Source organism: Anomaloglossus baeobatrachus, chromosome 6, assembly GCF_048569485.1.
Source record: "Anomaloglossus baeobatrachus isolate aAnoBae1 chromosome 6, aAnoBae1.hap1, whole genome shotgun sequence".
Lineage (NCBI taxonomy): Eukaryota > Metazoa > Chordata > Amphibia > Anura > Aromobatidae > Anomaloglossus > Anomaloglossus baeobatrachus.
The window spans coordinates 82,245,842-82,260,312 of record NC_134358.1 but is presented as its reverse complement, the minus strand read 5'-3'; the positions used below and the strand labels follow the sequence as shown (position 1 = coordinate 82,260,312).

Below are 14,471 nucleotides of genomic sequence, written 5' to 3'. Positions count from 1 at the left end.
AGACAGAGCTTGAAGCCATCTCACCTGGTCTACGCTGCCGGCAAACGGGCCAAACACAGGGGGGAGAAAAAGCAGTAGCAACTCCCTGGATAGACACCCATGGTACTCCAGGTCAGGGCGTTATCCGAACACAGAAGTGCTAGGAAGGCTAGCTAACCAGTTACCCTCAGACTGGCCCAAAGGAGCCCCTGGTCCTACCTGGTTTATCACAGAAACGCCCGGGTCAGCTCACAGTAACATCAAAGTGAGTAAAAAAACAGTTAAAAAGGCTTTTGGACTCAGCCTGTGTTATTCCGGACCCGCTACTCTGCTCACCCGAGCCCCTGGGGCCTGCCTCGCTCACGGGAGGCTACATCATCTGACTGCACACCCCATCAGCCCCAGACGCTCGTAAAATCTGTAGTGGCGGTCATCCACATCCCTGACCACAAGCCGTGAGTGTCATCACGACATACAAAACTAACAGTACCTGTTGCCATACTGAAGAAGCCCTGTGGCGTCCCTGAAGAGGATCAGCATCCCTGGGGCGACACACATACCACCACCCACGAGTCTTTAACCAAAGACCCGAATACTGAGTGATCACCAGTCCTTTTTGTGACCTGGTCTTGTCCTGGTGGCATAGGGTAGGCCACATAAACAGGCCTACCTGCTTTGTCTTTGTGTTGGAGAGCAGGCCCCATAAACGGGCGTGCCCCCTTGGTGGTGCAGAGCCATGCCCCATCAACAGGCACACTCTGGGGTTAGTACCACTGGGGTAACTATGTACACTGCGAGAGTTTGTGGTTATAGCCAGTTCATAACCTGTGGTCCATATAAAGTGCACATAACCTGGTGCTAAGAATATTTGAAGACTTCACTCAAAAGTCCTTGAGGGCACATTTTACTTAAGTTACTTTTAACTTATATAAAACATTCTAACCTATACTTTCTCTGTTCTAAATTGACTTCCTCCTTCCAAAGTCATTGATACTTCAGTGCACCGACCCTTGGAGGTCGTGTCATGGGCGTCCCCTGGCAGTGGTGACAATGGGGACCTGGTCAAAGCGGTGGGGGTGGAGCCTGGGCTCACTGAGGTCCCCCTTGGACATGGCATCACATCCAAAGTGAACCAGCCGCTCTCCCCCATATGCCGCATAGACTCCACCATGTCCCCCATGTACAGGTCACGGCCAGGTTTACCCCGCTGCAAATGGGATTACACTTCCCGCCGGGACACACACATCCCCTCTTTCACCCCTGCTTCCACAATGAAACCCCACCCCTTACGGCAATTTAACTCCTCCACTACTCCCAGGTGAAGGGGACATCAAGCCCGGGATCCGGCCCACCGCAGGGACTGCTTTTCTTGCAGGTCCCGGGCCTCCAACTGCTCACTCCCCGGGATGGGCTCCACAAGGGGGCGTGGGCGACCGGCTCTCACCCGTCGTCGCTCTCTGCAGGCTTTTGACGTTGAGGGCCCTGGGGTGGGCCTCCCTCTGCAGCGACATCACCTGGTCATCAGCGGGCCACCAGGTGAGTGAAGCGCTCTGCATCTCTTCCTCCCTGCTGAGGTTTGCTGCAACCTGGTTAAGTCTGGTAGGTGACAGGGTGGGGGTTGCCACTGATTGCAGAACCTGTTCTCCCTCCCTGGCGGAGGGTGCTGTGATCTCTTCCGGTCAGCGCAGGGACAGCAGCGCGGCCTTGGCTTTAGGTAAACCAACATGGTCTCCCTCTCTTACAGAGGGTGCTGTGACCTCCTGTCGCGTACGTGGCAGCTCTGGGGTCGAGCCTTCAGTAGCCGGGCAGGACGGTGGTAGGACTTCAGGATCCCTCTCCAGCTGAGAGGGTGCTGCAATCGCTTCAGGTCGGGTAAGCGGCAGCTCTACGACTGAGCCTTTAGCAACCAGGTGAGCCGAGGACAGGACACCCGGACCCCTCTCCTGCGGAGAGGGTGTTACAACCGCTTCAGGTCGGAATGGCGTGGGCGTCTCACCCGCTTCTGATGGTAGCACCGGCGGGATCAACACACCAGGTAAGGAAGGGGTAGCATCGGACTCACCCGGAGTCGGGCCGGAGACATCCGGTGGCGGGGTCTCTGTCGCTGGCGGTGGTTTGGGCTGAGCATGGGCGGCGCCTCCAGGCGGGCCCCGCTGCACGGACAGCTGCAGACTTCGGATCGCCACCAGCATTCTGTTTCTCCAGGCGACTACTTCCCGTTTCTGCTGCGGTCAGCAATCCTCTCAACCTCCGCTTCTAGCTCCTCTGCCGTCATGGGCCTTGACCAGCGCTTCACTCACCTGGTGGCCCGCTGATGACCAGGTGATGTCGCTGCGGAGGGAGGCCCACCCCAGGGCCATCTCACCCCTTAGAATTATCACAAAAAAGTTTTATCTCCACCTCACCAGACCAGAGAATCTTATTTCTCAGTCTGGGAGTCCTTCATGGTGTGTGGTGTGTTTTTGTGAGGGGTTTGGTTTTTTTTATTTTTTTTTTTTATTGGAAACTTTGTGGGCTTTCATATGTCTTGCACTGAGAGACTTCCATTGGGCCACTCTGCCATAAAGGCCTGACTGGTGGAGGGCTCCAGTGATAGTTGCCTTTGTGGAACTTTCTCCCATCTCCCTACTGCATCTCTGAAGCTCAGCCACAGTGATCTTGGGGTTCTTCTTTACCTCTCAAGGCTCTCTTCTCCCATGATTGTTCAGTTTGCCTGGACAGCCAGGTCTAGGAGGAGTTCTGGTGGTCCGAAACTACTTTCATTTAAGGATTATGGAGGTCACTGTGCTCTTGGGAACCTTGAGTACTGGAAAAATTATTTTGTAACCTTGGCCAGATCTATGCCTTGCCACAATTGTCTGAAATCCTTGAGCAGTTTCTTTTGACCTCATGATTCTCATTTGGTCTGGCATGCATTGAGCTGTTGTCAAGGGAGAAATTTGGGTAAGACTGCTAATGGGAGTCTTCATACAGGGTATCAGAGACCGGTGCCGTATTAGCTGTATATCAGTGCCAGTATTAATGAATCAGACAATGAACACATGAAACATGTTCTCTCTTTGAGCCAGCATCACCAACTGAAACTCGTGTATTGGATAGTCAATTATACAGTATGCATCATTAACCTTGAAGCTAGAACACAGTCTAGGGAGGATTCCACGCCCCAATTTCTCCCAGCATGTTATGAAATGCATCTCTTGTTCGTTATACATTCTTTGTGTGAAAACTACTGATAAAACTTTTGCTCATAGTTATAAAAACTTCCATTGTTTGCACATCTGTTCACTTATCCTTGGTAACCCCTTCATGACTATACAGCTTAAAATCATATGAATTTGTGCGATTGCTACATACACACAGATGATTATGCAACTACATTTTGATTTACATAGATATTCTTATTACGTTTGAACAAACACGCTATTGCTCAGGCCACCTCCACACTGTGAGGTCTTATATAGACAGGTGTGCGCCTTTCCAAATAGAGTCCTATCAGTTTAATTAAACACAGCAGGACTCCAATGGAGTAGAACCATCTCCACAAGGAAATGGGCAGCATGTGACTTATGAGTGTCCAAGCAAAGGGTCTGAATACTCATGACCATGTGATATTTCAGGGGGTTTTTTTTAATTCGCAAAAATTTCTACATTTCTGGGGGGGGGTTTCTGTCAAGATGGGGTGCAGAGTGTACATTAATGAGATTTGTTTTTTTGAATTTACCAAATGGCTGAAATGACTGAAAAATGTAAAGGAGTCTGAATACTTTCCGTACCCACGATGTGTAAAATATATACGCTAGATAGATATAGATCTATTATAAAATTTCTATCCACTTAAACCCACAAGTGGGTTTATTTTTTTTCTATTTTTTTTTTATCACTTGGATGCCACGATCGCAAATAACAGCTGTTTTTAAGGGGTAAGGCTAAGTTTTTTGACGCTGCGTTTTTGTGCGTTTTTGGCCGCTAAAAACGCACCAGTGTCAAAAAACGCGGCAAAACGCATGCGTTTTTAATGTGATTTGGTGCGTTTTTGGCTGCATTTTGGTGCGTTTTTGATCTCTGTGGTTTTCCAATGCATTGCATGGGGGGAAAAACGCAGGAAAGAATTAACATGTCCATTTTTTTTTTTTTTTTTTTTTTTTTTTAAGCTCAAAAACGCAGCTTAAAACAGTTGTGCGCGGACAGCAAAATTGAAAACTCATAGACTTTGCTGGGGAAGCAGTCATCCAGTTTTGAGGCCAAAAAACGCACCCAAAAACGCCACGAAAAACGCACTGTGCGCGCATAGCCTTAATCCGTTTTGAAACTGGTTGAGGCTGTTGCCTGTTGGATTTTCACCCATTGGGGGTGCTATTCACTTAAGTTTTGAAAAGCAGCACTGAGGAATAAGGCCCCTTAATTGCTGCCATTAAAAGCCTGTTACCACAGAAGCTAAACAACCACCTAATTGTAAATGGTTACTGATCAGCAGTCAGTTTGTGTAAATGGACGCATAGGAGGCACGGCATGATCACAAATTGACTTAGGCTGGCATTTAAATCTCTAAGGCCGGTTTCACACATCCGGCTTTTCGCCGGTTTGCCGGATCCGGCGCTCTCCCGTACAGACAATACAGTACAGTGACAGCGCTGTAACTTCCGGGTCACATGCGCCGGTCACATGACAGCACGTGACCGGCGCTTGTTGCGCTGTCACTGTACTGTAGTCACTGTATGGGAGAGCGCCGGATCCGGCAAACCGGCGAAAAGCCGGATGTGTGAAACCGGCCTAACTAGTAAAGTATGCGCATTGAGTAATCTGTAATGGATCGCTCAGTACATATTGGTTGCCATCATTCTCGGCAGCACAAGTTTGGTCTACACAGGAGGATGATGCACGACTGATAACGATACTATGCGCTGCACAAAATTTCATCTGAACGAGCATTTTGCATGTTCTGATCCGCACTTAGTTTACATTGCAAGATAATCGTCAAACTCTTAAGGTACTGTCACACTTAAGCCCCCGTCACATTTAACGACTTACCAGCAATCCCGAAAACTGTGACCTGATAAGGATCGCTGGTAAGCCGCTGGGAGGTCGCTGGTGAGATGTCAGAGTCAGATCTTGCCAACGACGCAGTAACTATCAGCGACCTGTATAACTATCTCGGCGGGCGTTTGGACTGCTAGGTCATTGGTAGGCGTCAAACACAGCGATGCGTCCTGCCCAGCAGGACATCGCCTCTCAAGAAAATGGTCCCAACCATTCAGCAACGACTAGCGATCTCACAACAGGGGCCTGCTCACTAGTAGGTGTCACACATAACGAGATTGCTGCTGCGTCAAACTGTGACACACCAACGATCTTGTTAGCGATCTCGCTGTGTGTCAGGGCCTTTAGCAACGCTCCAGTGATCTGACCTGGCAGGTATCACTGGAGCGTCGCTACATGGTCGCTGGTGAGCTGTCAATCAGGCAGATCTCCACAGCCATCAGAGATCAGCTACCAGTGACCCGTGTAACGATGCTGTGCTTGGTAGCCATAGTCAACATCGGGTTACTAAGAAAAGTGCTTTGCTTAGTTACCCGATGTGTACCCTGGCTACGTGTGCAGTGAGCCGGCTTCTAGAAGCTGCGGATGCTGGTAACCAAGGTAAATATGGGGTAACCAAGCAAAGCGCTTTGCTTGGTTACCCGATTTTGTACCTTGGTTACCAGCGTCTGCAGAAGCCGGCTCCCTGCACCTTCAGATTGTTGCTCTCTCGCTGTCAAACACAGCGATGTGTGCTTCACAGCGGGAGAGCAACGACCAAAAAATGGTCCAGGACATTCAACAACGAACGGCGACCTCACAGCAGGGGCCAGGTCGTTGCTGAATGTCACACACAGCGGCATCGCTAGCAAGATCGCTGTTGCGTCACAAAAACCGTAACTTAGCAGCGATGTCACTAGCGATGTCTTAGTAAGACGTGGCCTTTTAGAGTGGTGTAAACTGCCAGACCTCTGTCTGAGATACTGACTCGGTAATCTGTCTTGTCACATGCAGGGTTTCCTTTTAAGTACCTGGTTAAAAAAAATATCGAGTGAACAGCCAGTGACTCCTGCAAAGGAGAACCTTGAGATTGTAAGTAACATCTTCCAATTAACTTTTATGCAGAAATTCTATACATTATATAAACTTAAATAGTTTAATTTTTATTTTCCATATAGGAGGACAATGGAACCTCAGAAAAGCCCAGAAAGATAAAAATTGTAAGTATGCTTTAAAAAAATAAAAATAAATCTGGTGTTCTCTTCCAATGGTAATCAACAGATGCACCTAAATCCACGCATTTCCTTCTCCGAGCAAAGTCTGAGATTTTTATTCTGTTGTCCACACTGCGTCTTTTTTTTTTTTGGCTGTAGTTTTGAAGATGCAGCATGTCAATTTTTTTACATTTTATTTTTTTTTTTATTTTTGAGCCCTTGCAGTTAATAGATTTCACAAAAAAAAAAACCACATTGGGAAAAACTCCTCCTCTTCAAACGTATGCATTTTTTGATGATGGGTTTTTGCTACGGGTGAGGTTTTTGGGGACAAATGCTGCATCTTTGTGGTTATTTAAAAGATACTGTGTGAACATAGCCAATGTCGGAGATCATATGACCATCTTTTTTGGTATGGGGTCCTCCTAACTCTTCCCCACATCCACCCCTGACGGAAGATTCCAATGGCCGATCATTCCTGTTTTTGGTGCTGAGGTAAGCTGCTACCTGGCGCTTACAGGACATGGGAATTTTGGGCCAAGATTTCCTGTGTATAGGTACCTTCGGGCAGCGAAATGTGCACTCATATTCTTGGCCTTGCGTATGATTATCTGCCGTCTTTGGAATATATGTCGTGGGCGGAGGAGGGGACGCTGCGCTCTCCCACTGCTCGGGTCCGGCTGCTGCTGTTGCTGCTCGGTGGTGGCTCGAGCGGTGGGCCGGATCCCGGGTACTCGAGCGGCGTTCCTCGCCCGTGAGTGAAAAGGGTGGGGGGATTGGATATTGTCCGTGATGCCACCCACGGTTGTGGTGAGATTGGTGACACCACCGCTGCTCTGGACGGGGGATCCCGGGAGCGGCCTGGATGCAAGTTCACCCCTCCGTGGGTAGGGGGTTGGTTGTCCCGGGGCCCGGTATTGGAGTAGGGATGGATGGCAGGCGGGCTACGGGGCCTGGAGAGGTGCGGGGGCAGCGCTGTGCCGCACGGCACTATGGTACTCACTCAGCCAATGATGAGGACACAGTTCTCGGTAAACACACAGCTGGATGGACGGGTCCCACAGACGGCTGCGGTGTTTTTCCCCTGACCCCAGGTTGGTAATGTAAGTCCTCTTCTGCACCTTCCGTACGTTCCTCCTGCGCTCCGGTTTCCAGCTGGCTCCCCGGTTCAGTACCGGTGGGCCACCGCCCAGCCCCGGCTACCTACGGTTCCACTTGACTGTCTTCCCGACTCGCAGATGGCCACTACCGTCTGCCTGACTGCTACACGAGGGCCCTAGGCTCCAACCTAGGCCCCAGTCTGCGTCTGCCTCTCTGCAGACCTCCTCTCTTCCTCTGCCTGGGCTTGTTTCCTGCCTCAGGCCAGCTAAACTCCTCGGTGGGTGTGCCCATCTGCCTGACTCCGCCCACCTGGTGTGTCTGTCTGAACCCAAGGAAGAAATCAGGTCTCACTGGGGATGACTGCTGTGAACTGCTGAATGTGTGTGTGTGTGTGTGTGTGTGTGTGTGTGTGTGTATGTGTGTTACCTGTGGCCCCTGGCTTGTCAAGGGCGCCACATGTATTCTTGGCCTTGCGTATGATTATCTGCAGTCTTTGGAATAAACAATCTTTCATGTCTTCTCCTTTTTTCAGGTTGATGTCACTACAAAATGAGGTTCAGCCTTTCCGTAATTAAGAAAATGATTCCCCGAATCTGCCTGACAGCAATGTGAAGCTATTCTACATCCTCAATGTGAATATTGTACCTTGTCTGCAGGGATGTTGCTGCGATCACTTACATTATGTACATTTTATAAAGATATATTTTGCCTCAAAGCCGCACTGACCTGCAGATATTGAGTCTAGAGTGATCTACGTAATGGAAGGAAGTGACCAATGACAATTTCTACAGAGAAGCACATTAGGGAAGCCATGGCCCTAGACATCCAACCATGATTTATTCTGCTTGCTCCATTGACACACACGAATGGTCGGCTTGTTAAAACTTTCTCATGAGTTAAGTTGGGGCGTTCAGCAGAACAGTTGTTTCACCAACCACAATCTAACATGTATTGGCTCCTTTAAGAAGGGTGTACTATACAGCAAAGGGATCTGTGTTGGCTTCTTTTGTCTTTATTACATAGTTTGTATGGTAATTTTTATTGATGGGGATAAAGTAAAGAAGATAAACCAGAAGTGTCACATTTTGTACGCATTTTGTATATTTTAATAGATATATATAATAAATTAAGCATAATCAGCATTTTATTGTGATTTTGTTTTTAATATTGAGTGAACAATTGTGCACGAGTGAAGAACTTTCATTGACAATAAGAAATACTAGTGGGAATGTTTTAAAGTGGGTTTTACAACGTGCAATACAAATCCCTTTAAAATTCAGTTTATTAGATAATAAAATCGCCCAGGTGATTAACCCAAAAACTCAAACAATAAATTGATATAAAATAAGGAGCTCATATAGATCAGGGGTAGCCAAATATATGTAGGCAGATATGACAATATAATACCAATCCAGTACACACCTCTATAATCTAGTGACCCGAATATGTCACTGTCTGGCTCTGCCTATCAACGTAGGGTATGACACCCTGGGCGCCCCCGTTCCTCGACGGCTGACCCTCACTATCCCTAAAAAAACCCCCTACCAATTAATGATAAATACTGTACCTTACAATTTTCACAACTAACAGGAGTCATGATGCTCCATAGTTAGTCACACTAGAGGATCAATACCTCAATATCAATAAACAAGGTACAGAAAACAAACACCTGTTGCCACAATATGCTCCCAGTATGTTATTCCTAAATAAAGGATAAAGGTACTTCCCTCAAGCTGGTGCTATGTGCATGGCCTCAACGCGTTTCCCCACCAGTCATCAGATCATCAGGAGGCCCAAGGGATATGATGAAAGAAGGAAGATTTCCGCATCATGTATTAGGAATTGGCAATACGGTTATGTTGTTGGTCAGTGCAGAGGCGTAGCTAGGGATACAGGGGGGAGGGGGCAACCTAACTTTTGCTTTGTGGTGGAATGTCAGCAGATGGCCTTTTGTATGGCTTATTTTTTTTTTTTTTTTTTTTTTTATTTTCATTAACAGCATGGTCAACACTGATATTACTGCCACATGGTGACTGTACAGTGGTACATAGCAGTGTTGCCGAACATGAGAACGGCACATAGATGGTGACTAGTGTTGAGCGAGTAGTTAACTATTCGTACATCCTATGCTGTTAACGAATATGCAAGTAGCGGACAGTACTCGCTAAGAATAGCGGGTGCAATCTAAGTCAATGGAAAATGACACCCCATGGCCTTGGGTTACTCGGTCCGGGGCTTTGTTTCACTGGGACATATCACAGGTGGCCACTGCCCGGTTCCATGACCCTGGGGGTCGCTTAAAGGGGAAAATGAAGGAAAAAAAATAAAAATAGTGTTTTTCGTGACGCCACTTGCGGTATGCGGCTGTGGGGAAAGCTGCCGCTGAAAAGTCTCACTGCTGGGACTGATAGTATTGGGCAGCCTGGATGTTATGACTCTCAGCAAGTAGAGCGAAGTCACAAAGGAGAATGGTGGTTGGAGTGTGGTGATGCAGATGTGCAAGAAGAATTCGGACAACACAGGGGCTGCGGTTTAACTTGTGCTTTATTCACTGGTTTGGAGTAGCTGCAACCCGGCTGGTGCTGGTCTCTACCAATCTGGGCCTCAGGTAATCCGGTATTCCCTTGTTCCCAGTGGCGGTGTAGTGATCTGGTGGGCTTTACTTCAATGCACCTGTCTGTGGTTGGTGGGTCCCTGTAGCTTAGTGTTCTGGGGTCCCCTCCTGGTCTTATGGTCTCAGTCCTGGCCCGTACAGCAGGCAGCTTGAACCTGTCTTGGGTCGGACCTCAGTCCCTATTTCATCTTTGCTGCTGTGCCCCAGACACTAACTTTGTTGAGGAACCGTGATGATTCCCTCACCGGGCAGGTTTATCAGGTGGGCTTAAAGCATGTTTCTGAACTAGGGCTCTGCACCCCACCGGTGCTCAGTCCAGTGACTACTCACCATACTCTCCCTGGCAACCATACTCCCTTCTGTCAGCATGTCAAGTTCTGACTGACTCACTGTTTGTTCAACTATTTGAGTCCCTGACAAGCTGTCAGTCTTGTCAACTGCACTGACTAGCCCCTCTTCCTCCCAGTGTCTCTCACTAGTGGATTGGATGAGTACCAACTAGTGATGAGCGAGTACTAAAAAGCTCGGGTGCTCGAGGCTCTGGCCTAGCATCCCAAGATACTCGTGTACTCGGCCCGAGCACCGAGCCCAATGTTATCCTATGGGAGACCTGAGTATTTTTATGAAATGACCCCCGGCAGCATGTAGAAACACTAAAAATGTCACAAAAGTCTGAGTGCTCAAATGACATGGCAACAGCATGGGGAAGATTCCTTGAAGCATTTATCACTCAAAAGTCACAGCTGTGAACAATTTTGTCCGCGTTTTACGCCATTTTTACGGACTCACCAGAAAACCTTCCAAAATGACACCAAAATGACTTTTCATGGCGGAAATGTTAAGGGCACATACCCAATAGTGAGATAGAGCTGGTGTATGTTACTTTTGGAGATTACATGAAAGATTTTACGTGAAAACATTGTGTGGCACTTCGATGTCCCTGAGAAGAGACGTACATGAAGGCCTCTTGAGTCTAATGTGCCCATTTTGATGAAGTGGGTCTATTGTAGTATAGCCCTTTGGCAGGGCAGCCAAAAATTGGGAGGCTCCACATTGTCCCTGGATAGACGTTCATGAGGGCCTGTAAACCTGAAGTGTCCATTGTCAGGAAGTGGGCCTATTGTAGTATAGCCCTTAGGCAGGGCAGCCAAAAATTGGGAGGCTCCACATTGTCCCTGGATAGAGACGTGCATGAGGGCCTCAAAACATTGTTCCCATTGCAAAGGAGCGGGTCTCCTGTCGTTGTAATGTCCATTCTGAAAGAATGGGCGAAAAAATTTACCACTGGGGGTATACCTGAAACAAAGGCCTAACTATTGTAACGGTCATCATGGTGGCGCATGAGGAGGAGGAGGAGCAGTCCAGCGATTATCCAAAGCCCAGAAGTGTGTACCCATGGGTGAGTGGAGGTACATGGCAAATTCCCGTTACAAACTTTAAATTCCGCTCTCATTTGCTGGTGGTGTGGTGAAGTCTGGCCCAATCCAACCCTTGTTCATCTTGATCAGAGTCAGCCTGTCAGCATTTTCAGTTGACAGGCGGGTGCGTTTATCTGTAATGATTCCACCTGCGGCACTAAAAACACGCTCTGACAAAACGCTAGCGGCAGGGCAGGCCAGGACTTCCAAGGCGTAGAGAGCCAATTCATGCCACGTGTCCACCTTGGATACCCAATAATTGTAAGGCACAGAGGAATGTCTGAGTACAGTTGTTCGATCTGCAAGGTACTTCTTGAGCATCTGGGCAAACTTAGGATTTCTTGTGGCACTACCCCGCACCTCAGGGGCTGTGGTACGTGAGGGGCTGAGAAAACTGTCCCACATCTTAAAGACTGTTCCCCTACCTCTGGCGGATTGGACTTGTGCCCCTCTCGGCTGTACGCCTTGGTTGTCCACTGATTCCTGACCTATGCCGCTAGCGTTTTGTGAGGGGAATGCTTTGCCTACTTCCGTGACTATGGCCTTCCGGAACTGCTGCATTTTGGCTGACCTCTCCGCCTCGGGAATAAGAGACATAAAGTTCTCCTTGTAGCGTGGGTCTAACAGTGTTACCAACCAGTAATGATTGTCGGCCAAGATGTTCTTAACGCGAGGGTCACGAGACAGGCAGCTTACCATAAAGTCAGCCATGTGCGCCAGACTCTTAACAGCCATCACTTCAGTATCCTGACCAACACGATGACTGAACATGCTCTCCTCCTCCTCCTCCTCTACCCTGTCCTCTGGCCAGCCACGCTGAACCGAGGATATGACTGGTGTGCATGTCATATCCTCAATTTGGCCGGAGAATTGCTCCATGTCTTCATCCTCCTCCTCGTCATAGTCCTCCACTGCACGTTGTGATGAGACGAGGCTGGGCTGTGTGTTATCACCCACACCCACTACTGTTTCTTGCTCAAACTCATCGCGCTCCGTCTGCAATGCATCATGTTTGTTTTTGAGCAGAGACCGTTTTAGAAGGCAGAGAAGCGGTATGGTGACGCTAATAATGGTGTCATCACCACTCACCATCTTGGTGGAGTCCTCAAAGTTTTGGAGGATGGTACATAGGTCGGACATCCATCTCCACTCCTCAGGTGTTGTGTGTGGAGTTTGACCCATTTCCCGACGGCTTAGGTGATGCAGGTACTCAACAACTGCCCTCTTCTGCTCACATATCCTGACCAACATGTGCAGAGTTGAATTCCAACACGTGGGGACATCACACACCAGTCTGTGAGCCGGAAGATGCAAACGGCGCTGAAAGCCGGCAAGGCCGGCTGAAGCAGTAGGTGACTTTCGAAAATGTGCAGACAGGCGGCAAACTTTTACCAGCAGATCAGACAGCTCTGGGTATGACTTTAGAAACCGCGGGAACCACGAGGTTGAGCACATGGGCCACGCATGGAACATGTGTCAGCTGGCCTCGCCTCAAAGCCGCCACCAGGTTCCGGCCATTGTCACACACGACCTTTCCTGCCTTTAGGTTCAGAGGTGTGAGCCAGTGATTTGCCTGCTGTTTCAGAGCTGTCCACACCTCTTCTGCATTGTGGGGTTTGTCACCTATGCAGATTAGCTTCAGCACAGCCTGTTGCCGCTTCGCCGAGGCAGTGCTGCAGTGCTTCCTGCTTGGGACTGGTGTGAAGGGTAAAGTGGATGAGGATGCGCAGGAGGAGGAGGCTGAAGAGCATGACATTCCGGAGCTGTAGAGTGTGGGTGAACCCCTGACTTGGGTAGGGCCTGCAAACCTTGGTGTGGGAAGGACGTGTTCCGTCCCTCGCTCAGACTGGGTCCCAGCTTCCACAATATTAACCCAGTGTGCCGTCAACGAGATGTAGCGGCCTTGCCCACAAGCACTTGTCCACGTGTCTGTGGTTAGGTGGACTTTGGGTGAAACAGCGTTGTTCAGGGCACGTGTGATGTTTTGTGACACGTGGTTATGCAATGCGGGGACGGCACACCGGGAGAAATAGTGGCGGCTGGGGACCAAGTAACGTGGGACAGCTGCCGCCATCAGGTCGCGGAATGCTTCTGTCTCCACCAGCCTAAAAGGCAACATTTCCAGCGCAAGCAGTCGCGAAATGTTAGCATTTAGAACTGTGGCATGTGGGGCGTTGGCAGTGTATTTGCGCCTGCGTTCAAAGGTTTGCTGAATGGATAACTGAACGCTGCGCTGGGACAAGGACGTGCTTGATGATGGTGTTATTTCTGCGTAGGCAACCGCAGGTGTAGGACCGGAGGAGGCTTGTTCGCAGGCAGCATGGACAGGGGATTGGCTCGTGTGACGCCCTGGGCAAGCCAGGGGTCACAGGTCACAACACCACACGCACCCCACATTCCCTGCAGGTACACACTAGGTCAAAACACAAATCCGTGTTGCCTTCCTCCAGGGGCTGGTGTCCACACCAGGGGGTGGGCCAGGCGGTTGGCTCCACCCACCAAGGAGTTCACAGCCCTGGAGGCGGGAGAACCAGGCAGTTGAAGTCTAGCTGAGGGCTAGAGTAGAGTGAAGCTAGGGAAGTGAAGGAGTAAAGATAGAAGTGGAAGTTCAAAGTGAGAGGAAGTGGTAGAGGAGCTAAAGGAAAAGCAACAGAGAAAGTGACAGAAAGAAACCTGAAGTTAGTCCGGGTGTGTGCCCCGGACTGAGACCGCAAGGTTGGCAGACGGCGGTGACCGTCTGCAGGCGAAACTGATTGGAGGTTGCCGAAAGGACCGTGGACGGGTGGTGACCCGGCGGTACCGGAGCGGTATACGAAGATTAGTCAGCACCAGGGCAGGGGCCTTTCGGATCCCGGCAAGGCTAGGAGTCGCCGAATTTGCCAAATCCGTCAGTGAAGGGGACGACTGTCTCCCAACAACCAAGTCCCGTTTGAAGGCAACAGTCCGACCGTTAAGGGGAGACACCACCACCACCAAGGCACCAGTTTCCCAGGGCCAGCGCCTGCGGGCAAGAGTGGAGCTCCTCCGGCTCATATCTAAGCTGGGGAGTGGGTTACCGGTGGGAACCCATCGCTACCAAACAACAACACATAGGTGCAGGGAAGAGACCGTCACCGTCAACTGCAGGGG

At 49.5% G+C, this 14,471-nt stretch overlaps 1 protein-coding gene across 1 annotated transcript in view; it reads left to right on the top strand.

Moving 5' to 3' along the window:
* Positions 1-8,352, top strand: part of SNX31 (sorting nexin 31) — a 77,533-nt gene extending 69,181 nt beyond the window's left edge. Inside the window, exons 12-14 of the mRNA XM_075316238.1 lie at positions 6,010-6,087; positions 6,174-6,215; positions 7,843-8,352. Of these exons, the coding sequence (XP_075172353.1) occupies positions 6,010-6,087; positions 6,174-6,215; positions 7,843-7,863 (141 nt within the window). The 3' untranslated portion in view covers positions 7,864-8,352. The remainder of the gene's footprint in view (positions 1-6,009; positions 6,088-6,173; positions 6,216-7,842) is intronic.
* The last annotated feature ends 6,119 nt before the right edge of the window (positions 8,353-14,471 follow it).